The 23,767-nt window shown below is 41.9% G+C and overlaps 1 protein-coding gene across 2 annotated transcripts; it reads right to left on the reverse strand.

The window, feature by feature from the left end:
- Window positions 1-6,598: 6,598 nt before the first annotated feature.
- LOC134225418 (dnaJ homolog subfamily B member 12-like) lies at window positions 6,599-9,355 on the reverse strand. 2 transcript variants are annotated; one of them, XM_062705478.1, is made up of 3 exons: window positions 9,138-9,355; window positions 8,066-8,932; window positions 6,599-7,995 (listed from the first exon to the last, which is right to left on the reverse strand). In XM_062705478.1, exons 2-3 carry the CDS (start codon window positions 8,881-8,883, stop codon window positions 7,707-7,709), a joined length of 1,107 nt encoding a protein of 368 aa, XP_062561462.1. In that variant the 5' UTR covers window positions 8,884-8,932; window positions 9,138-9,355; the 3' UTR covers window positions 6,599-7,706. The 2 variants fall into 2 exon arrangements, with proteins under 2 accessions (XP_062561462.1, XP_062561461.1); XM_062705477.1 differs by having other exon boundaries at window positions 8,066-8,885; window positions 9,138-9,348.
- Window positions 9,356-23,767: the final 14,412 nt, after the last annotated feature.

Here is a 23,767-nt window from a genome sequence, read left to right on the forward strand (position 1 = left end):
TATTTTTGGGTTTTTTGATCGAATCGCATCAGCCGAAACCTATATAAAATTTCATTTAATCATCATACAATGTTCTGTGAAATTGTTCTGTGGCATACCAACTGCCGTTTTTGCAATTCTGAGGTCAATCGAGCAATAAGAACCAATTTCCAGATCGAATGAGTGACGGAGGTGTATTTTCCTATACATTTTGGCTGAAATCCCCATACAAACTTCAAATCAAATGCGCCAGCTTATGCAACAAGCGATTGAGCTGAAATTTTCAGAGATTGATTTTCTCACCCAAAGACACAATCCTGGGGGGTGCCCCGTGGAATAAAACAACTTTTTGTTTCCTGGGCCAGTCTAATGGGCAAGCAGATGAAGCGAGTGATGCGGTGGAAACCCATTAGCGAACGAATCTGTGTGTTGAGGATACGGGGCAAATTCTTCAATTACAGCCTAATCAACGTTTACGCACCGATAAACGATAAATTCGACGACGTGAAGGACACGTTTTATGAATGTCTTGATAAAGCCATGGAGAGTGCCCAAAGCATGACGTGAAAATTGTTATCGGAGACGCTAACGCTCAGGTCGGTAAAGAGGACTTTTTCCGTCCCATAATCGGTAGGGAGAGCCTTTACTCCGTTACAAATGACAACGGCCTACGGCTAGTAAATTCCGCTGCTGCCAGAGGGATGGCCTTCAGCAGCACCTACTTTGCACGAAAGAATATCCGAAAGCACACCTGGAGACACCCAAATGGTGAAACTTGCAACCAGATAGACCATGTTCTGGTGGATGGGTGCCATTTCTCGGATGTTATCGATGTACGGACATTCAGAGGTCCGAACATTGACTCTGATCACTACCTCGTTGTCAGTAAAATTCGATCACAGTTGTCAACTGTATTGAACGAAAGATCATAGCGAACGATGCGTTACAATATCCAGCGATTGTCAGCGGAAGGAATATCTGCTGAGTACCGCCAGAAGATTGACGAACGGATAAGTGCAATCAACGTTAGCGACAACATCAACGATCTATGGGAATCGATCCATGGAGCGGTGAGCACAACAGCACGAGAAGTGGTAGGCACTGCACAGAGGCGACCCAGGTTGGTTCGATGTGGAGTGTCAGAGAATGGCAGACGAGAAGAACGTTGCCAGAAGCCGAATGTTGGTGTCGGGTACCCGATCGAATAGAGATCGGTACAAGGAAGCAAGAGCAGCCAAAAAACGAACCGCAGGAAGAAAGAGTACGAAAAACAAGATATTAGTGAGGCGCAGAAAAAAATCTCGCGTAACATATGATTACGGCTTATAAACCAAAACCATGATTTTTGGTTTTCTGGCATTAACGATTGCTTTGTAAATGATTCTTCATGCTAGTTAAAACTCCGTACTTGATATCTCTTAAGAAACACATTAATTGCTACTTTGAGTGAACGTCTCATGAACCATTTGCACCATAGTGGTTTTTAAGTCCTTTGTTGGCGCCCTTAACTACCATGCGGAATATTTGCTTTGGTTTTTAGGCCGTTCACTTTATATTGTTTATTTTAGAAAAACTAACTTCAAGTTATTTTAAAATCTATATTCTTACTAGGTTTTCGATATATCGCATAGCAGAACTGATCTGGCTAACAAATCTAAACAAATCCGATGGTGTTAGTAGCTTTGAGCAAACGGCTTAAAAATCAGACGTATTGCTGGTAATGCGAGTAAACGGTGCGATTTTTGTTTTTGCTGAAATTTTGTAGATTTCGAATGGTTTTTCAATTAATCTTGATCTGCTGTTATAATATAACCATTTACGTATAGTATTGACATGGTTTTGGCAATGAAATGTGTTTCTACTTCAATAAATGAATTGAATTAGACTTAGAAAATCTCGGAGACGAGCCAGCCTTGGGCTGAAAGTCTCTTTAATAAAGACAAAAAAAAAAAAAAAAAAAAGACTTAGAAAATTTGAACCTCATTTTTCTCGGTTCAGCTTTGTTGGTTTTTCGGTCCTAATCATATGTTGCTCGAGAAATGGAGCAGAACGATATGTAGAGGTTCTATGAGTCTGTGAATGGCGTGCGGAGAAAGACAGCGCCATCTCCCGTCATGTGCAACGACCAACAAGGGAATTTGCTGACAGACAAAACCGAAGTGGCTGCCAGGTGGAAGCAACACTTCGAGACTTTGTTGAATAGTGGAAGTGACAGTGCATCGGTGAACAGAATAAATGATAGCGACGATGGACAAGCTGTGGAGTCACATACACTAGATGAGGTTGAAAAAGCTGTTAAAGAGCTGAAAAATAATAAGACTGCGGGGAAAGACCAGCTCCCGGCTGAACTTCTCAAACATGGCAGTGAGTAGCTTTATGAAGTTCTGCACCATATTATGTCGAAAATATGGGAAGACGAGGAAATGCCTGCTAGCTGGTTGGACGGCCTCATTTGCCCTCTCTTTAAGAAAGGGCACAGACTGGAGTGCGCCAATTACCGAGGAATAACCCTCCTTAATTCGGCGTACAAAATTATATCCCGTATTTTGTTCAACAGATTGAGACCGCTTGAAGAGTCCTTCGCCGGCGAATAAGAAGCAGATTTTCGTGAGGGCCGATTAACAACGGATCAAATGTTTACCCTGAGACAAATCCTTGATAAATTCCGGGAGTACAACTTGCAGACACATCATCTGTTTATTGATTTCAAGGCGGCGTACGATTCAGTGAAACGGAATGAATTATGGCAAATTATGCTTGAACATGGTTTTCCGGCGAAACTGATACGGCTGATTCGTATAACGTTGGACGGATCGAAATCAAGTATTAGGATTGCGGATGAAATATCGACGTCATCTGTTACCTTAGATGCATTAAAGCAGAGTGACGTACTCTCGAATCTACTGTTCAATATAGCGCTCGAGGGAGCGATTAGGAGAGCTGGTGTGCAAAGAAGCGGTACCATCATCACAAATCGCATAAGGTCATGAGATTTGCGGACGATATCGATATTATCGGAATTGATCGCAGTGCCGTGGAAGAGGCTTTTGTGCCTTTTAAGAGGGAGACAGCGAGGATTGGACTCACGATCAATTCCAGCAAAACGAAGTATATGGTCGCTGGCAATCAACGTGGTTCATTAGCGGCGGTGGTAGCGAAATGGTGCTGCATGGTGAAAAGTTTGAAGTGGTAGAAGAATTTGTTTATCTTGGAACATTAGTGACGTGCGATAATGATGTTACCCGCGAGGTGAAAAGGCGTACTGCAGCTGCAAATAGGGCTTACTACGGACTTCGTAATAAGATTAAACCTCGTAGTCTGCAAACGAAAACAAAACTCGCGCTGTATACTACTCTGATTCTTTCGGTGGCTTTATACGGCTATGAAACATGGGCGTTAAAGGAGGATGATCGGAGAGCTTTCGGAGTGTTTGAGCGTAAGGTGCTGCGGACAATACTCGGCGGTAAACAGGAGAACGGTATCTGGCGGCGCCGCATGAATCACGAATTGTACCAGGTGTATAAAGGGATGGATATTATTAAGCTTATGCAACACGGCAGACTACGGTGAGCTGGTCACGTTGTTCGTATGCCGGAAGAACGTCAAGCGAAGATAATATTTAGTAGAGTACCCGGAACAGGCCGCAGGCTTCGTGGAAGGCCGCGTTCACGATGGCTTCTAGCAGTTGAAGAGGACCTGAGGGCGCTCAATGTTCAGGGTGACTGGAAGCGATTGGCCAAGATCGAGTCCAGTGGAGAAGGATACTCTATTCGGCGTAGGTTCATCGATGAGCTGTAGCCCATCAAGTATCAAGTAAGTTAGCCAAGTAATGTTCAGCCAGACATATTTTGTTAATTAACGTTTATTTTACATGTCAATTATTTCGCATTACTTTCGCGCGCTTGTGTGTCGCTTGCTGTGACCAGTATACCGCAATCAGGAACTCACTGATATTAAGGTCACTCCTGACGGAATCCAAGTTTAAAAGTGCTCGCGTTTTCGGGGGCACACCACTCGATTTAGAGGCGGCGCACAACTGTAATTTTTGTTAATTTAGCTTTGCTGCGTCGCAGCATGCGTGAAATAATAAAAATGACAGTTGTGCGTTGCTTCCGTATCGAGTGGTGTGCCCCCGAAAACGCGAGCACTTTTAAACTTGGACTCCGTCAGGAGTGACCTTAAACCTGATGTACCGGTTGCAACTTGTGTTGGGCTTGTGAACCCACGACACAATATACGTTCATGTGTTGGCTGGGTTTGATAGGGCCTGCTTATAGATACATGCAGCTTTTTGTTGAGGTTTAACAGAGCCTACTGTCAAACCCCACTTCATCCTAGGAAAACCCCCTAACTCGCAGTGGCCATAGGGAGCACGCTATGTTTAAAGGCAACTATTATGCAAAGTGAATGCACCTCGGATGTTAAGCCGTTAGATCATAGTTTTTGACCTCTAGTTTAAGGATCTGCGTCGATTAAAATATTTCATCGGTGAAATTTTGACTTTTTTACTATTTAAGGTAATATTTTTAACCTAAAAACCTTTTCCGATTTAAAAAAAAAATTTGAAACAAGTTATATAAAATCCAACCATTTCTTTTTTTCCTGATGCTTTAAGAAACATTTTCATATAAAAACATTTTTCATATGATGAAAATAGTAGAAGTTATATTAAAATTACTGCCAGTCTTAAATGTTCTTACGGTTTATTATGAATAGATCTGGAGCCTTCCTTAGCCGTGCGGTAAGATGCACTACTACACTGCAAGACCATGCTAAAAGTGGCGGGGTTCGATTCCCGGTCTTGTCTAGGAAATATTGTCGCCTTCTCTGGGCAAAAAGTATCATCGTAGCCTCATATTATACGAATGCGAAAATGGTAACTTGGACACACTTGGTAAATGGTAATGAACACTCCGAGGCGGCATATGTCAGAGTGGTTGATGTAATGCCAATAAGAAGAAGTATTACTAGAAGTATTAAATTTAAGAACATAATATCACTCTTTAACATATCAAATCAACAAAAAATTGAATCCACGAACTAGTTCAAAGCAGTATTTATGTTCTGTAGTTCAAACTTGATTGAACCTCAATGGACGTCTGCATTATGTGACCCCTGTTATATGCTACCACCGTGGATAGCAGTTTACTTGCATACTGTTCGTGGTTATCTGGCTTTTTGTAATTTTTCTAGATAGTATAGAAATTTATGTGGATGGCTTCTGTTGTTTGCTCCGTATACTTTGTAAGGCCTCCCTGTGATGCGCTCAATTCAAGAACATGGAATTTCAAAATAAGAAATTTTTCGGTGATTGGTAGCTCGGCTGCTATCCAACTGTCACAAAAAGCACGTATGGCGTCTGAGTAGATTTCCACCAATGTTACACTAAAGCAGCAATCAGCTACCTGAGGTAGACTCTCCAATACCTTGTAATAACCATTGCATTATTTTCCTTTCAAAACACCCCGTTTAACTAGACTTCGGCAGTCACGCCCAGTGAAACCAAGTTGAGCGTGATCAGTTGCGTTGACCTCTGATGTCCAGACTTCAGATTTGTCTGGATTTTTGTTTTGCTACGGAGCCGAAAATTTGGTAGACCAATCCCACCAGCCAATGTAGCGCTGGAGGAGGGGTTTTGTCTAAAATTGTGTCATAGTCTTCTCCTTTCAGAAGATGATTATGAACACAATTGTAATATAATCGAGCATCTTCCTTGACCTGTCCACTGTCCAGCGTTAAATTCTGTTTCTATGGTAACAAGTGGTGCAGGGTTGCTGGTTTATTTAATAAACACGTATGAGATATGCAGTTACACAAGAATTCGCTATCGAAAAATGAAATATATGTACGGTGTCAACAGTATTTTTAGTATAACTTCTGCTACTTTCATCATATAAAAATTGTTTTTATATGAAAATTTACCTTGAATTTTCAGGAAAAAAATGTGGTGCCGGTATTTTATATAACTCGCTTCAAAAAAATTTAAAGAATCAGTATAGATTTTTAGGTAAAAAATATCCCCTTAAAAAGTAAAAAAGTCAAATTTTCACCGATGAAATATTTCAATCGACACAGATCCTTAAACTAGAGGTCAAAAACTATGACCTAACGGTTTAACATCCGAGGTGCATTCACTTTGCATAATAGTTGCCTTTAAACATAGCGTGGGGAGGGGTCGTCGAGTATAGTCAATACGTGAAAAAAAGTGCCAGAAAACAGCTTTTTTCAAATAATGCTCTGCCGGAACCTTTTAATTATTTTTCAGAGTTTTGGGTTGTTCTACATGAATGCTCCGGATACAAAAATCTTTCATTTAAGTCTGAGCACCGTGACTTTCCGAACATAGTGTTTTTTTTAGGAAATCCTACTCAATAGTAAACACACACCGACATGCAGATCTTGCTGTGGTGAAATTTTTCGTTGAAAAATTTGGAACTAGACATAAACTTTTCTCATTTATTTCTGTGTTCTTTAGGACCCTGAATAGTAACTACTTAGCTCGTAACAGTCATTTGAAAATAAAATTTTAAAATCACAATCGATCTTTCTAAATAAATATCTCTGAAAAGGATAACGTTTTCAAGGACTTTCACCAGGCAATATCAATCAGATGTTGTGCTGTTATTAGACGTTATGATTCATTTATTAAAGCTTGCTGATAGAGCTCCCGCATTGATTCACTAAAGGAATGTTGAATAAATATATCTACAAAATAATTTTGACCTTTCTCGTACACTGAGCGGCTATATATTCCCCAATTAAATTATTTTTTGATAGGATGCCTGAAGATTCAAAGTGTCTTCGACGAATTGAAGTGATGTCTGTATGTGTGTGTAATGTGTACTAATCAAGCTCTTGCCAAAATAAAAGCGAAAGACACAAGAGAGAGTTATCTTAGTCGATCATTGTAAGAAAAAAAATAGTGTCGTGATTGATTGCACTTTTAAGCTTAGAGAAAAAAAAACAAAATGATCTGCAATATTACACAAAAAACCAAATACTCTGCTAGAGTGGCTCAAATTAGTATAAAAAAAACTATTTTAAATTTATTGATGGGCCGGAAGTTCATATGGAAAAATGCATGGAGAAACATCGAAAAAACATTAAATTGAAGCAAGATGGCACCAATTACGATGAAGAACTATGACGCCTATTCAGTTTTGGCCGAATTCAATACTGTATGTTATGCTGGAAATCGCGAGAAGATTCACCCATCCACGCTTAAGATAGAAAACTAAGTTGAAGGAAAAGTACCGGTTGGAATGTAGAGTGCTATTGAAGTAGAAGGCGAAGTATAAATGACAGTGCATCATCAGTTATTTCACAAAATCGGTATCATGTAGCTGGTGTTTGTAATTAGAAGCTATAATCGGTACTAAATTATTTAAAATAAAACATGTATCCGCCTAGTGATGTTACTGCTTTTCTTGTTATTATACAAGACACCAGCCATTAATACGATATACGTTCATAATTTTTGAACGCCATGGTCGACTACCAGACAAAACTTCGTTGTACGAAAAAGGCGAAATATGTTCTTTGAACATTCATCAGAACATAACGAGATATATTGGATCTTTGGCATCCTGCGTCGTCCCTAAGCTTTCCACCTACCATTGACCTATATTTCATGAGCAGCAATGAAGCCTGTAATACCGTACATTAATGAGAAACCAATCTAATTCTGATTTAGGATAAACGCGTCCGTAGAAAGAAAAAAAACTGCTTTAGTAATTAACCCGACCGATTCCCAACTTATATAGAGCGTCACAAGACGGCATTTTCAGCTGTTGGGCTTGGTTGAGTTGTGTTCGGCTACCGAAGTTCTTGGCCCGGACCATCATGGCGTCCCGATAATTACGTTCGTTAAAGCAGTTCCGTTTCATGTATAGAATGTATTCCTCTTCGACGGAGTGCTCTAGCCGGCTGAGCGAACCCTGGTACTCGCTTACGAACGATTCCTTCACGTAGTATGGGATTTTGAAGTTCAAGGTGCGACGCTCTACGAAGTATTTACTGAAAAATAAACATCGAAATCATGTAATTAAAAGCCTCGCGCTTGTTTAAGATTCGAAGGAAAACTCACGGGGTTTGCTGAAGGCTGTAGAGTGGGTCCGAAGCAAAGAACGTCGACAGCATCGATACAACAATGAAGCAGAGCACTAGCCCGAAGATCAGGCTCGGCTGGCTGCCAGATTGCGATTCGTTAGATTGAAAACGATTGCGGCCGCGAGCATGTTGCGGCGGAAAGCCCCCACCAAAGAACATGTTGAACAGGTCGTTTGGATTGATATCCGACTCGAAGCTTCGGCCGAAGGTGTATTCATACTGATTAGATCCCCCGCTACTGGAGTGGTTGGAACGATGATTGTTGGAATTCTCTTGACCTCCATATAGGTCGTACTCTTTGCGTTTCTGAACATCCGTGAGAATGGCGACAGCGTTTCCAAGAGCTTTGAAAGCTTCCACTGATCCTGGCGCTTTGTTTTTATCCGGGTGCAACTGCAGGGCCAATTTTTTGTAGGCCTTTTTAATTTCAGAGTCGGTAGATTCCTTTTTAACGCCCAGTACTTCGTAGAAATCTTTACACTTCTTAATCCGCTTGACAGCGTCCAACTGTTCTTGAGTGTAATCTACATTGAGCTTCGGTTCCTGTGGTTTCTCCTTGGTGGTCGTTCTTCGACGGGTACCTTCGTCGCCTGAAGTCGGTGTCGTTGGCTTGGGCTTGCTGGTTGAGGAGGATGCAAGGTTCCGAATAATCCGTATCAAATCGTCGGCTTCTTTGAGGGGAAATAGTCGCCTGGATTTCTCTGCGAACTTTTGAGCCTTCTCCATATTGCCGAACTTGAAGGCCATGAGTGCGATGTCAATGCACCGTCTTGCCTCGTCTTTGTTTACTTCCATGGCTAAAATGTACAATAGTACGTGTGGCACACGTGATTAGGATTTTCAGCTAAAAATAGATTGTTGCACTTTTAGTGTAACTTGGTAGAATTGCAGCATAGAAATATGTTGAGCCCAGAATATAGGTACAATGCGCTAAAAATTGATTGACGAAAAATCGATTTTCCCATCTTCCATTTCTGACCCATTTCTATGGATTCTCGGTATCAATTGAAATGAGAATTATTTTCCAAACTCTTGATGAACTTATTTACCTTTTTATGTATTCCAACTGTGATAGCTTGATTATCCTTTCACCTGTGTAATAAGCCAATTAAAGTAATACAAAAAAGACGGGCAGTATTTTCAATGCCTTTAGAAACTTATGTTATTGTTGAGGGTCCGTAATGGTGAATGAACGAAGGAAAAACTCCATCAAAACTGTCAATGTCACTGATTGGAGATCGTAATTCGCTACTTCGGGCACTAATACATACACAAAGTTAAGAGACGATCCAATTGAACCTTTTGTCAAAATATATTTTGACGCGACCTGACGCGACATCTGCTTGAGGATGAGAACATTTCAACTAATCGAGACGTACTAGATTGCTTCCGAGAAATTGTATGCAATGTTGTTTTCAATCACCCTAGGAAGCTGTTCTTGTTAGAATAGAAGTTTTAAATTTGGACTTATAGGATAGTATCACTGGCGGAGTACCTGGGGCACGATGAGGCCGGAACTCATCAAATCGAATATTTCCCTGAAATTAAATTTATAATTAGGTACGGACCTCTACGATTTGCTTTAAAAAAAAACATTTATTCACTTAACGGGAGAGTTACATTGCAATCAAGGTTCTATCTGTTCCAGTCCAAATTAGAGCTGAGCTCTCTGAATAAAAATTGGTAACTGTCTCTACTGATTAGGCTGACCAGACCATTTCGGTGAAAAAATGGGACAAACGCACTTGCAAAACGGGACATGCCAAAAAACCTTAACACGTATTAAGTTAGTTGTGGAAAAATATTAAACTACTAATATTTCATTTTTCAAAGGGACGCGGACTAAAACACAAAGGTACAAAAACATTACGCATTTTTCAAAATATTAAAAAAGTGGAATTTTGAAATTTTATTTTAATTCACTCTTAAACATGCATTAAGGATTTTATCACTACCTAATATCAGAAACTTTTCAAATCCTGAACAATTGAAAATATCAATAAATAGTCAAAGTGCATTAGGCGATCTAGGCATTATTTTAAGAAAAAAAAATGTCAAAAGATAAATTCGACTCATACAATAAAATAAATCCTGGCTAATTTGTAGGTTGGTTTACAGCTCGGACTCTCGGATATTTCCACCGGATTATATTTTAAATCGGGAACCCATAGATCCCCGCACACATATGGAAGCGAAATTATCAGAAAAGCTCCTGAACTGTAAACTAGCCTTATAGTACGTGAGGACCGAAATCTGAACAAATTTTCCCTCGCTTTGCCTTAAACTTGATTTTGTTCGGCTGATTTATAAACTATTTTTTGCAATGAGTTATTGGCAGTGGCTGATTTTATACCCGCCGCTGACACATTCAGATGCTTTATAAGTATATGTGCAAAATAGCCAGCATGAGCTAACCAACAGAAATTTGTATGGCGAAAGACATCTAACGCGGGTTTTCTCAAAATTAGAAACTTTTCATGAAAAACTATTTAATATCGGTTATGTAGGAAGGTGTCCGCTACTACGCCTACCAAATATTTTTTAGATGAAGGTGCTTTATTTTGAGAAATCGAACCTTAGATGCCTTTCGCCATACTGATTTCCGAAAGTTAACTCCTAATGTGCCGCTGTAAGCACGCTCAAAGCAGGCGATTTATTCCGGATCATAATATCTGGTTTACAGTTCGCGGTTGAGTCATAAAACGGCCTACTTTCCCATACAAACGAAATGGGTGTTTTAATGAACACTATGCAACTCAAATGAAAAACCAATATCAGAACAGTAGTTACATGACCACATTTTGCTGAATTAGCTTGGGTAAGTGTTCAAATAGTGTATTCTCTGCGTCGCGTAATAAATGAAATCGCGTCGCGTAATTGATGGACATGACATCAAAAATTTCCAAAAGCAAGTACATCTATCGCTTCACGGTTTATCAAACTATGCAATGTGGCACGGCAACATGGAATCGCTGCAGCAACATAATTTATTGGCAACAATGATCATGTGGAGTAAATTCTGGAAGGAATTAGACAAGTACAAGTATAATTTTGGTACAGATTTGTCATATTAAAGTCTATTTTTCGTCATTGCAAAAAAAAAAAACGTGTGCAACTCGTTGCAAAACTCGATTTTTTCAGCACTCGTTATTTATCCAACTCGGCATACCTCGTTCGATAAACGTACGACACGTGCTGAAAATATAATCTTTTTGCAACTTGTTGCACAAACTACTATTTCAATATCGTCGTTTTTAAAACAGCGAATGATTTCGAAATAGTCAGAATTTTTCAGAAGTATTTTAAATGCTTCCTTATGTTTGGAAAAGAATCAAACGATTGAAAAATATGTGATAAAGCAAATTTGAAGAAAAATAGCCACTGCGCAAGGAAAAAAACTAAGATGATTTTAATCTGGAAATAGATAGCATTCTTTTAAAAGCAACACCAATAACTTATCATCTCAAACTTTTTGGATGGGTTTCGTCTACATTCCTTGTATTTGGTTTTAGATTCCTGCCGGAAATATTGAATTAGTTCGAATAATATTTTGGAGATCTTTGGACGAATCAATGAAAAAACGGGACAAATTGAGGGTTTTTTAGATTACGACGGGACAGCCCAATAAGCTCTAAAAAACGGGACTGTCCCGTTAAATACGGTACGTATGGTCAGCCTACTACTGATCGATGGACTGGTTAATTGCTGCGTCAGGCCTTTGGTGTCGTCGTCGTTGTTGCCACCTTGGCTCTGCTGCGTCGGAAGTCCAAGGTGCATTTGGGTCGCTGTGTTGCTATGTTGGGGTCGCTGTGGATGTCGGTCATTCACTTGTTGCGTCAGGAATGTCAAGGCTATTTATATTGATTAGGCAGTGGTAATGAAAACACGTCTGGATTTGTTAAGTGTTACATTGGAAGTGGTGAAAATATTTTATTGAAGAAAACTTATGCCTACTATAATTTTTTTATTCTAGGTTGCTATGCTGCTACTCTTTGGTTGCTATCCAACACCCCCTGCTCAACCGAATAATCCTAGCTTAGTTCTCAGCACTTCGAATTGTCCGCGAGCCAATCCTTTGGTGAACAAGTCCGCCAATTGATCTTTTGTTGGAATGTACTGGATTTTGAACGTACCATCTTGCAGCTTCTCGCGAATGAAATTATAGCGGATATCCACGTGCTTCATCCTTTTGTGGTCACCTGGCTCCTGGGCAATGCATATGCAAGATTGATTATCTTTATAGAGAATCACTGATGGATGATCAAGTGGGATACCGAATTCGAGTATAAGATTTCTTAGATAAATTGCTTCACAAACGGCATGACTGAGCGAAACATACTCAGCTTCAGTTGAGGATAGTGCAACGGTGCTTTGCTTGCGGGTCATCCAAGAAACTGTCCCGTCAAACACTTGAAACACGTTACCTGAGATTGATCGCCGGTCGCCCGAGTCGTTACCCCAGTCAGCGTCGGCATATCCTGCTAATGGCTTCGATCTTTCGTTTCTGCAAAAGTGCAAACCGTAGTTCGTAGTTCCCTTCAGATACCGGAGAATCCGTTTCAGATGACTCCAGTGCTCTCTGGTTGGGGCTGATTGGTATCGGCTAAAGAAATTAACCGCAGCACTGATATCCGGTCTTGTTGTAAATGCCAGGTAACTTAAGCACCCTATCAGTTCACGATACGGTTCGGTGGTGATTGCAGCTTTATCCTCACATCGTTGCAGCTTAAGATTTGGTTCCAGCGGCGTCGTTATGGGTTTGCAGTCTGCCATACCGAAACGCTTGAGCAAATCACAAACATATTTTGGCTGGCTGATTTTCATCGTTTCCATTCGCTTGATTTCGTTCGATCTTGAGTCCTAAGAACATCTTCAGTTCACCAACATCCGTCATCTCGAACCTGCATTGGCGTAAATAAGGGGGGGGGGGGCTGGCCCCTCTGACCTACTTGTTCCCCACCCCCCAAAATTTTGAAAAGTAATTCAAACTTAGTCAATTTTAATTTCATTTACATATTTCCTACATATTTCTAAATTTTGATTTTGAATTCTATAATAGTAGTTTGTGCAACAAGTTGCAAAAAGATGATTTTTTCAGCAGGAGTCGTACGTTTATCGAACGAGGCTTGCCGAGTTGGATAAATACTACGAGTGCTGAAAAATCGAGTTTTGCAACGAGTTGTACACGCTTTTTTTTTGCAATGACGAAAAATGGACTTTAAATATGACAAATCTGTACCAATATTATACTTGTCCAATTCCTTCCAGAATTTACACAACATGATCATTCTTGCCGTGCCACATTGCATAGTTCGATAAACCGTGAAGCGATAGATGTACCTGCCTTTGGTAATTTTTTGATTACAATTAATTGCATATTATTCGGCAACTCGGCCGTACGAAAACCATTTTTTTGTTAAATATCTTGGCTGTGCATATGCACAGCATATGTTTCGAAATGGACAAATTGATATGAAATTTGCGAAAAAGAATCCACGTGTCTTGGAGGGACTCGAACCCTCAACCTCCTACTCTCTAGATAGGCGTGATAACCCCTACACAACAAGACCACTTAAAGGTCACGTTTGCGGAAAAGCCATCAGAATCCGAGTACCAACCTCCACCGCGGTTAGCTCTCTTTTTTGCAAATTGAATATCTTTCGGATGCTTGATTTGCCCAATCTCCACATTTGCTTTACTGTTGTATATCCACAGCCAAGCGAGTGCACATTGTTTATTAAACGAGAGGATCGCACTCCATGCCCCCAACAACGGACTGGGCAGGACGGTATAGAATGCGAATTCAATCGCACTCTGCTGTGCCAAAGGCTTGCTTGGCTAAAGCATTTGATGAGTTTGATTGCCTTTACGTAAACGGTCGCGTGTACTCAGACGACTAATGACGGTGAAAGACCGACACTTGATTACAATTAATTGCATATTATTCGGCAACTCGGCCGTACGAAAACCATTTTTTTGTTAAATATCTTGGCTGTGCATATGCACAGCATATGTTTCGAAATGGACAAATTGATATGAAATTTGCGAAAAAGAAGAGCAAAAAAAGAGAGCTAACCGCGGTGGAGGTTGGTACTCGGATTCTGATGGCTTTTCCGCAAACGTGACCTTTAAGTGGTCTTGTTGTGTAGGGGTTATCACGCCTATCTAGAGAGTAGGAGGTTGAGGGTTCGAGTCCCTCCAAGACACGTGGATTCTTTTTCGCAAATTTCATATCAATTTGTCCATTTCGAAACATATGCTGTGCATATGCACAGCCAAGATATTTAACAAAAATGGTTTTCGTACGGCCGAGTTGCCGAATAATATGCAATTAATTGTAATCAAGTGTCGGTCTTTCACCGTCATTAGTCGTCTGAGTACACGCGACCGTTTACGTAAAGGCAATCAAACTCATCAAATGCTTTAGCCAAGCAAGCCTTTGGCACAGCAGAGTGCGATTGAATTCGCATTCTATACCGTCCCGCCCAGTCCGTTGCTGGGGGCATGGAGTGCGATCCTCTCGTTTAATAAACAATGTGCACTCGCTTGGCTGTGGATATACAACAGTAAAGCAAATGTGGAGATTGGGCAAATCAAGCATCCGAAAGATATTCAATTTGCAAAAAGAGAGCTAACCGCGGTGGAGGTTGGTACTCGGATTCTGATGGCTTTTCCGCAAACGTGACCTTTAAGTGGTCTTGTTGTGTAGGGGTTATCACGCCTATCTAGAGAGTAGGAGGTTGAGGGTTCGAGTCCCTCCAAGACACGTGGATTCTTTTCGCAAATTTCATATCAATTTGTCCATTTCGAAACATATGCTGTGCATATGCACAGCCAAGATATTTAACAAAAAATGGTTTTCGTACGGCCGAGTTGCCGAATAATATGCAATTAATTGTAATCAAGTGTCGGTCTTTCACCGTCATTAGTCGTCTGAGTACACGCGACCGTTTACGTAAAGGCAATCAAACTCATCAAATGCTTTAGCCAAGCAAGCCTTTGGCACAGCAGAGTGCGATTGAATTCGCATTCTATACCGTCCCGCCCAGTCCGTTGCTGGGGGCATGGAGTGCGATCCTCTCGTTTAATAAACAATGTGCACTCGCTTGGCTGTGGATATACAACAGTAAAGCAAATGTGGAGATTGGGCAAATCAAGCATCCGAAAGATATTCAATTTGCAAAAAGAGAGCTAACCGCGGTGGAGGTTGGTACTCGGATTCTGATGGCTTTTCCGCAAACGTGACCTTTAAGTGGTCTTGTTGTGTAGGGGTTATCACGCCTATCTAGAGAGTAGGAGGTTGAGGGTTCGAGTCCCTCCAAGACACGTGGATTCTTTTTCGCAAATTTCATATCAATTTGTCCATTTCGAAACATATGCTGTGCATATGCACAGCCAAGATATTTAACAAAAAAATTTTTTGATGTCCATCAAACTATTTCATTTATTACGCGACGCAGAGAATACACTATTTGAGCACTTACCCTAGCTTATTCAGCTAAATGTAGTCATGAAACTACTGTTCTGATATTGGTTTTTCATTATAGCACCCACATGAGTGTTATAATGAATATTATGCAACCCATTTGAGTTACATAATGTTCATTTAAGCACCCATTTAATTGATATGGAAAAATAGGCCGTTTTATGACTCAACGGCGAATTGTAAACCAGATATTATGATCAGGAATTGCAAAAACATATTTTTTGTTGCGTTATCACATCTGTGACCATTTGTTCAGCAAAGCATCGAAATATTTAAGTTGGACCCCCGGGAGCATTTTCTCGATTTTTAAGCTAAAATCAATGCCGCTTCTAATTCAGTTGCTAGCTTAAAATAATAAATTTGTTCTGCATTTGTTTGACTAGTATCCTGATTGTATTAAGATATAAATGTTTCTGTTCTATTAAACCACCATCCGCTTCAAAAAAGACTACATCAAAATGAGCACATGTACACAAATCCGGTCAATGAAATTTCGAACGACCATTCTTTCGAAAATCTTTTAGTTAATCGCAAGGTATGCCACAAAACAGTTGATCAAATTCCTATGGAGCTTTTTGCTCTCGCTATATAATTCTGGCACAGAAAAATATAAAATTATAAAACTTAAGAATCTTTGTTACAATGACAAAAAAATCAACAACGCATTCCATTGAAAGTATTAGGACAAGTATGATTTTTGCAGAGAAATCTCTCACCTATTCAGAAAACCATAATAAAGCCTCTTCCTAACGTCAGTAACTACAAAAACCCTATGTTATTCTGGAATTTGATTTATGACTCATAATTTTATGACACATGGAATTTATGACTCATAAAAAACACTTTAGGATTCCAAATTGTGTTCATCGGTACTTAACTATTTCAGCACATAGCATACATTTTGGAATTGCATGAATACTTATATTGATTATGACAAAATTTCGTGGAATTTATTCCACATCTAAAGAGTTTCAAAAATTTCAAGTTTCAAAAAAATCGAGATCTTTATGCATTAAGTAATCATGGAAATGCTTGAAAACTTTCAGAAATATACTCATATCGAATTTCATTTAGATAATTCGAAGAAGATTCTTGAATCTTAGATTACACACTTATCCACATTTAGTAACATGGAGAAGACAAGTTGACACAGACACAGCGTTTTGAAGCAATCACAGCATCATTGGAAATCAATTGTATTATTCGCGATTTTTTTTTTATGTTAGTTCTAGGACGAATGAGCGATAAACTTATTCAAACAATTTCTATTGCAATCCATGCACAGTGCTTTAAATCGCCTTTGAAAATTACATCCCACCAGCTGGTGCCATGCCCCCCCCCCCCCCTAGACCGAGACTCTAGTTACGCCTATGCGAACCTGGCTGATAACCTTTTCTTTATATCGGCGATTATATCCAAACTGTTGGACACTAAAATAATGTCGTCAACATAGAGTAGCAGATATACTACATTCTCATTCTTACGCCACCAGTAGAGACAGCTATCCACATTCGAACGTCGAAAGCCAAGCTGAAGGATGAAATTATGAAACTCCGAATTCCAGCTCCGTGAGGCCTGCTTCAATCCATAAAGTGCCTTCTTGAGACGACACACTAGCCTGGGGTCACCTTGAATGAAGCCTTCAGGTTGTCGCATGAAAATTTCTTCCTGCAGCTGTCCATTTAGAAACGCGTTCTTTACGTCCATTTGGTGGACGTGATATTGCTTTTGGTTCGCTACTGCCAGCAGAACTCTTACCGTGGTCCCCTTTGCTACGGGTGCATACGTTTCATCGTAATCATATCCCTTTTTCTGCGAATAACCCTTGGCGACCAGGCGGGCTTTATATTTGTCGACGTTTCCAGCTTCATCTCTTTTTATCTTGAACACCCATTTGCATTCAACGATGTTCCTACCTTGTGGTTTCGGGACAAGTTCCCACGTTCCGTTTTTATTAAGCGACTCCAACTCGCTTGTGATGGCTTCTTTCCAGTTTATCCAATCGCTTCGTCGTCGCAACCCGTCGATTGTAGTCGGCAGGTTTTCTACAAAAGTTTCAGCGTTCAATGCAAACGCCAGCGTCGAATCATCTTGGTCCTCAGAAATACCTGTAGAACAATCAGCCGCAGTAGATGCTCTCAAACCGGTAATAAAGTTAAGAAACTTACCGGGGAGTTTGCGCTCCCGTTTGCTGCGCCTCGTGTTGCATACTGTTGGGCTGTCAACACGTTCTGGTTGCGAAGGGAGCGCGGTGTCATCAGCTTCATCATTCTCATCAGATGTCAGATAATCTTCATTTGCGTCCGACGTTGCGTCCTCATGTGGCTCGATGGTGACTTGCTGTTCCAGTTCGGAGCCATTTTGTTCCAAGTTAACTTCTGGATCTTCTGTTTCTGCATTTCTATATAGAACATTTTTGACGCAATTTGGTGCGACAGTACTATCTTCTTGCTGTTCATCGAATACCACATCTCGTGCAATGGTAATTTTCCGCTTCCGTGGATCCCATACTCGATAACCGTTCGTCGTATAACCAACCATAATATCACCCGGCCTACTCCTCTGCCCTTCCGTCAGGGAGCCTACCGGGGACGCCAGCTTTCATCATATGAATTTTTTTGTTTTGTTTTGGTTGCTTTCTTTTTGCACTTTTTTTTTCTACCCGGCCTACTCCTCTGCCCTTCCGTCAGGGAGCCTACCGGGGACATTTCTGTTTGATTTTGGTTCCGTTATTTCTTTCATTTTTTTTCTTACCGTTTCCTGATTCAACCCTTCACTACGTATCACATATTTTCGCGGAGCACTACAAAGCAAAATCAACAAAAAAAGAGGTTCGAATTTATATCTACCGGCTGCGTCATTGTCGTGACCTAGACGAGATTACTAGGCTCGTCCGTTCGTCGCAACAATACTCAGCAAACTGATCCGCTTTTCGCTTTTGACACAATCATCCAACATGTTTCAAAATAAGGTAGCTTGTTACCCATTCGAAAGAAATACATATCAAAAGAGCGTATTCAAATAACAAAAATCAACTGATTGCCAATACCACAATGCAGTACAGTGAATCACTTTTTTCGATACTTTATAGACCTGATCTTATCTACTACACTGGAGTCCAGCTTACTGCGTTTTTCTTTTGGCACCCAGGTGTAAGCTGCAGAACCGAATACTCGCATTTTATCGATGTTGGGTTTCTTTCCATACCGTACCTCATACGGCGTTTTCTTCTTTTTCAGCGCTGATGCAGGACTTCGGTTACTTAGTAAGCTGATGTCAATACGGCCTCACCCCACATGGATTTGTCCATTCCTGCCTCGTGCACCATCGATCGTGACTTTTCCAACAGTGTACCTACGGTTCATCCTTTCTGCCACTCCGTTCTGCTGTGGACTGTACGGAACGGTGGCCTCCACGCTGATACCCTGAGTGCGACAAAACTTGCGGAATATTTTTCCGGTATATTCTCCTCCGTTGTCGCACCTCAGACGTGACACTCGACTCCCAAAGAACGCCGTAACTCTGGCGCAGTACTCCACTAACTTTGATTGAACCTCATCTTTGGACTCCAGTAGATAAACTACCGTGAAATGACTGAAGTCATCGATAAACGTGATGAAGAAGCGCTTATTGTCCCATGTTCTTGGCGTAAACGGACCACAAACGTCCGAATGTATTAATTCAAGTGGACGACTTGCCCGTCGCTCTCCAACGTCTTCGAATGGTTGCCTTGTCTGCTTCCCTTGAAGACATACTTCACAGATGCATTTTTCAGGCCACTTGGTGATCTTCGTCATCGTTTGCACCATCCCAGCTTTCCACAGAGTCTTCATACTCGCCATTCCCAGATGGCCAAACCGTCGATGCCACAAATCAAACATGTCTTGCTTCGAAGTCATAGCATTAACTTTGCACAATCCATCAGCGGCCGAATCAGATTCTTGACGAAACTCGATGTTTAACTCATATAGTTGGCCAGTTTGTTGCCGGCAAGGAGCGATCCGTCCTTAAAAGCACGTGGCTTAAGCGCCACTCCATTATGGAGACCACGGCCCAAGTTAACTTGCCCGGATGAGACTCCCAAAGGGCGAGTCCATTAATTTCCCAGATAGGATTTACGGATCGTTTCAACTGGCTACGAGCTAATTCTTGCCAAACGGTATCACCCTAATTATCGCAGCATGCCTTACAGCCACGAAGCCACTCAGAGAGACGGTGAGAGCCCACCACACCTAATACACTCTAAGCGTGAGAGTGCCTATCATCATCGGCAGACTCTCTCCGCTCGCCTGCTCTTCTACAACAAATTGGAAGCATACAACATACCCAGTCAAACTCGCAAAGAAACACGGAGGACGGGACTCGCAACTATAATGACGCGTTGTGACGAAAAATACAATTATAATATAATTATAATATAATCAATAAGCAAAAACTGCCGCTATGAAATGAACAGATTGCGCCACCGTAGACATGTTCTGTCAAACACACATGAATAGAAATATGCGTATACAGTGCCGCCGTTGTTTTGATGCGGTGAGTGCAAAATGAGTTACCTTGATTGATCCATTAACAAATTTGCTAGGGAAAGATTAGGCGACATGGAAACATTAATGAACATTTATTTCCTTACTTCTAATAGGGACACATATTTAGTGGGGGACAGTCGCATATGCTTCTATTTGTGTTGGTGTTCGTTCATACTATTCCCTAGCTGTGTGCGGTTTACTCTTCCCTAGCTTCTACTCTATTCGTGTGTGCTCTGTGCGTTCTGCGCTACTACGTGACGTCACAACTAAGTTTCGCGCATCTCCTTCACATTCTGCGCTCCTGTTAACTGGTAGGTGGTGGCAAATTAGCGCACGCACGCATGTGCACGGTCCGTGATGACGGACCCAATTACTTGTCAGCGGGGTAGCAGCTCACGACAAAGGAAAACAGCGCGATGGCTTTAGCGGCACATCCTTCAGTCTACGACTGGACAACAAATTCCTCCGCGGCGCCCTCCTTGGACGCCGCACTCCGTGCAAAAAAAGATGGGAGACTCACCGTATCGATGGGGCCTACAGTCGATGACCGTTGGGCGGGGTCGATGCTCCCCGGGCAGGCAACGCTTGGCGATTGCTTCTCAATGAAGCGTGTCGTGAATCGCGATGGCGGTTTGCCGACGGGGTCACTTGATTGCCGGTAGCTTGACGGACCGGCTGGTGGATTCCGTCCACTTAGAGGTCCCCTGGCCTCCTCGGACCGACATAGTGACGGATCGTCCGCTTCTGGCCGGTTGGCGACTGCCAGGAATCTTTCGTCCGTAGGGGATGAAGCGCGCGCTTGGGTGCGCGGAATTCGCTGCGGGTGAAATATAAAGCCAATCTGGCAGAACAACACATAATGAGCACAAGCACCGTTTCGCACATCTAGAGCACATTTTTACCTTTTGTTTCACTTTAATTATTACAACCGCACACGAATAACACGCACACTTGATTTGCCTAAAGCAACTAGAGAACGAACAAATAATTTATTAATTAACTATATTTAACGCCACTTTAAATTATCCTACTTGTAACAAACGAAACACTAACAACAAACGCGTACTTCCAACTCCTTGGAGATTCACCGACGAAATGATCGAATCTGTGAATTCTCAGATTAAGGAAAGAGGGACTCGGGCACGACCGGATTGACGTCATTTTCCAACCCCTTTGGATACAATCGTATTCGTGACTTTATCGGAACGATTGATAACTTGACAAGATAGTCGTGCTACTATCCCTTTCTCACCTTATCCAGAAAACAAATGGCCTCGACCTTGGAAAGCTTGGCTGCTTGATTAATGCTCGCTTGCCTATGTCAAGGGAACATTATATTGAAGTTTATTGGCGATTGAAAGATTTGTATACTTACAATCTAATTTATTTACAAAAACTATTTACAAACTATATACAAAATTACTGAATGCTACAAGTTCTTCTACCAGTGGCAACCACACGATCATTCTTCAGAACTGACACACTTCCGTTCGAAATCTTCACCGTCATCCCGTTATCTTCAATGCGCCGTACCGAAAACAAGTTGCATTCCAATTGCGGTACATAGAGAACGTTTTTCACTACCGTCGGAACCTTTTTATCGCCAATCAGCATATTCACCTTCACGGACCCCGCGTACGGACCTTCACGGACCCCGCGACCCCGAGTGCTTGACCAGACTTGGCAACAGAAATGCGCACTTTGTCCGCCAAAGGATGCAGCTCCTCAAAGAATTCCTTGTTCTTCATCATATGGTCCGTTGCACCAGAGTCAAGGATCCAATCAATATTTTTTGTCACCATGGCAACTGGTAAACAGTTAGTCGTTGTCGTCGTAGCAATGAACGTCATCTCCTCGGCAACATTTGCTCCAAACTTAGGCTTTCGGTGAAATTCCACTATGCTTTTTCGGACCCGGGTCGAGCCAGATCGCTCGGCGGAACTATTTTCAGGGCACTCTGTGTGATCCAACTTTCCACATCCGAAACATTTTATTCCACCCTTTTTACCGGCGAACGCCGATTCACTAGAATTTTCCACATCGCCTACAGGACTTGAATGGACCCGCTTAACCTGCTCATCCAGTAGCCGCTTCCTTACGTACTCCAATGGCAGCTGTTGTGGTTGTATTGTCTCTAGGGCCGTAATAAGCGCTTCGTAGGACTTGGGAAGTGCTAGTAACAACTTAACGTCCGCTGCACGTAGTTCTCGCATAACCTTGTCGAATCGTAGCAAAAAAGCCTTCCCATCGCCACCCTCAGCCAGCCTTAGTTCTTGGAATTGCTTCTTAAGAAATAAATTGCCTGCAATCCCAACGCGCTCAAAAGCATTCTTCAGAGCATCCCAAACGTCTTTGGCTATCTTCTTGTCCTTAACATACTCCAGCTGGTCTTCCGAAATCCGGTGAATCAGGAGATTCTTGCATTTTCTATCTAGGGCCCACCGTTCTTTAAGCTTCTTTTTTTTGACGGTTTGAACTTCCGCAGAATCCGTTGCAAAGGTTACCGCATTCTCTTCATCTTCGATTGCCTTTTTCACGCAGTCAAGTAGGTTCCGATCTTCAAGCAGGACTTCGATCCGGAATTTCCAATTTCCAAAATTGCTTCCGTCGAATAACCACAGCTTCTCTTCGGACATCTTGATAACTACTTCGTTCTTGAAAATGCAAAGAAAAATTTAACTTCCGTTATGTCCTGGGCCTGTACGGCAAATCCTTCAAAAATGCCGTGAATACCAGGTCCCAACGCACCATCTGTTCGTTGATTTCAAGGCGGCATACGACAGTATAGACCGCGTAGAGCTATGGAAAATTATGGACGAGAACAGCTTCCCTGGAAAGCTTACCAGACTGATCAAAGCAACGGTGGATGGTGTGCAAAACTGTGTGAAGATCTCAGGCGAACACTCCAGTTCGTTCGAATCGCGCCGGGGACTAAGACAAGGTGATGGACTTTCGTGCCTGTTGTTCAACATTGCGCTAGAAGGTGTCATGCGGAGAGCCGGGTGTAACAGCCGGGGTACGATTTTCAACAGATCCAGTCAATTTATTTGCTTCGCGGATGACATGGACATTGTCGGCCGAACATTTGCAAAGGTGGCAGAACTGTACACCCGCCTGAAACGTGAAGCAACAAAAGTTGGACTGGTGGTGAATGCATCGAAGACAAAGTACATGCTTGTGGGTGGAACCGAGCGCGACAGGGTCCGCCTGGGAAGCAGTGTTACGATAGACGGGGATACCTTCGAGGTGGTCGAGGAATTCGTCTACCTCGGATCCTTGCTAACGGCTGACAACAACGTTAGTCGTGAAATACGAAGGCGCATCATCTGTGGAAGTCGGGCCTACTACGGGCTCCAGAAGAAACTGCGGTCGAAAAAGATTCGCCACCGCACCAAATTCGTCATGTACAAGACGTTAATAAGACCGGTAGTCCTCTACGGACATGAAACATGGACAATGCTCGAGGAGGACTTGCAAGCACTCGCAGTATTCGAGAGACGGGTGCTTAGGACCATCTTTGGCGGTGTGCAAGAAGACGGTGTGTGGCGGCGAAGAATGAACCATGAGCTCGCCCAGCTCTACGGCGAACCCAGTATCCAGAAGGTAGCTAAAGCCGGAAGGGTACGATGGGTAGGGCATGTTGCAAGAATGCCGGACAGCAACC

Source organism: Armigeres subalbatus, chromosome 3, assembly GCF_024139115.2.
Source record: "Armigeres subalbatus isolate Guangzhou_Male chromosome 3, GZ_Asu_2, whole genome shotgun sequence".
Lineage (NCBI taxonomy): Eukaryota > Metazoa > Arthropoda > Insecta > Diptera > Culicidae > Armigeres > Armigeres subalbatus.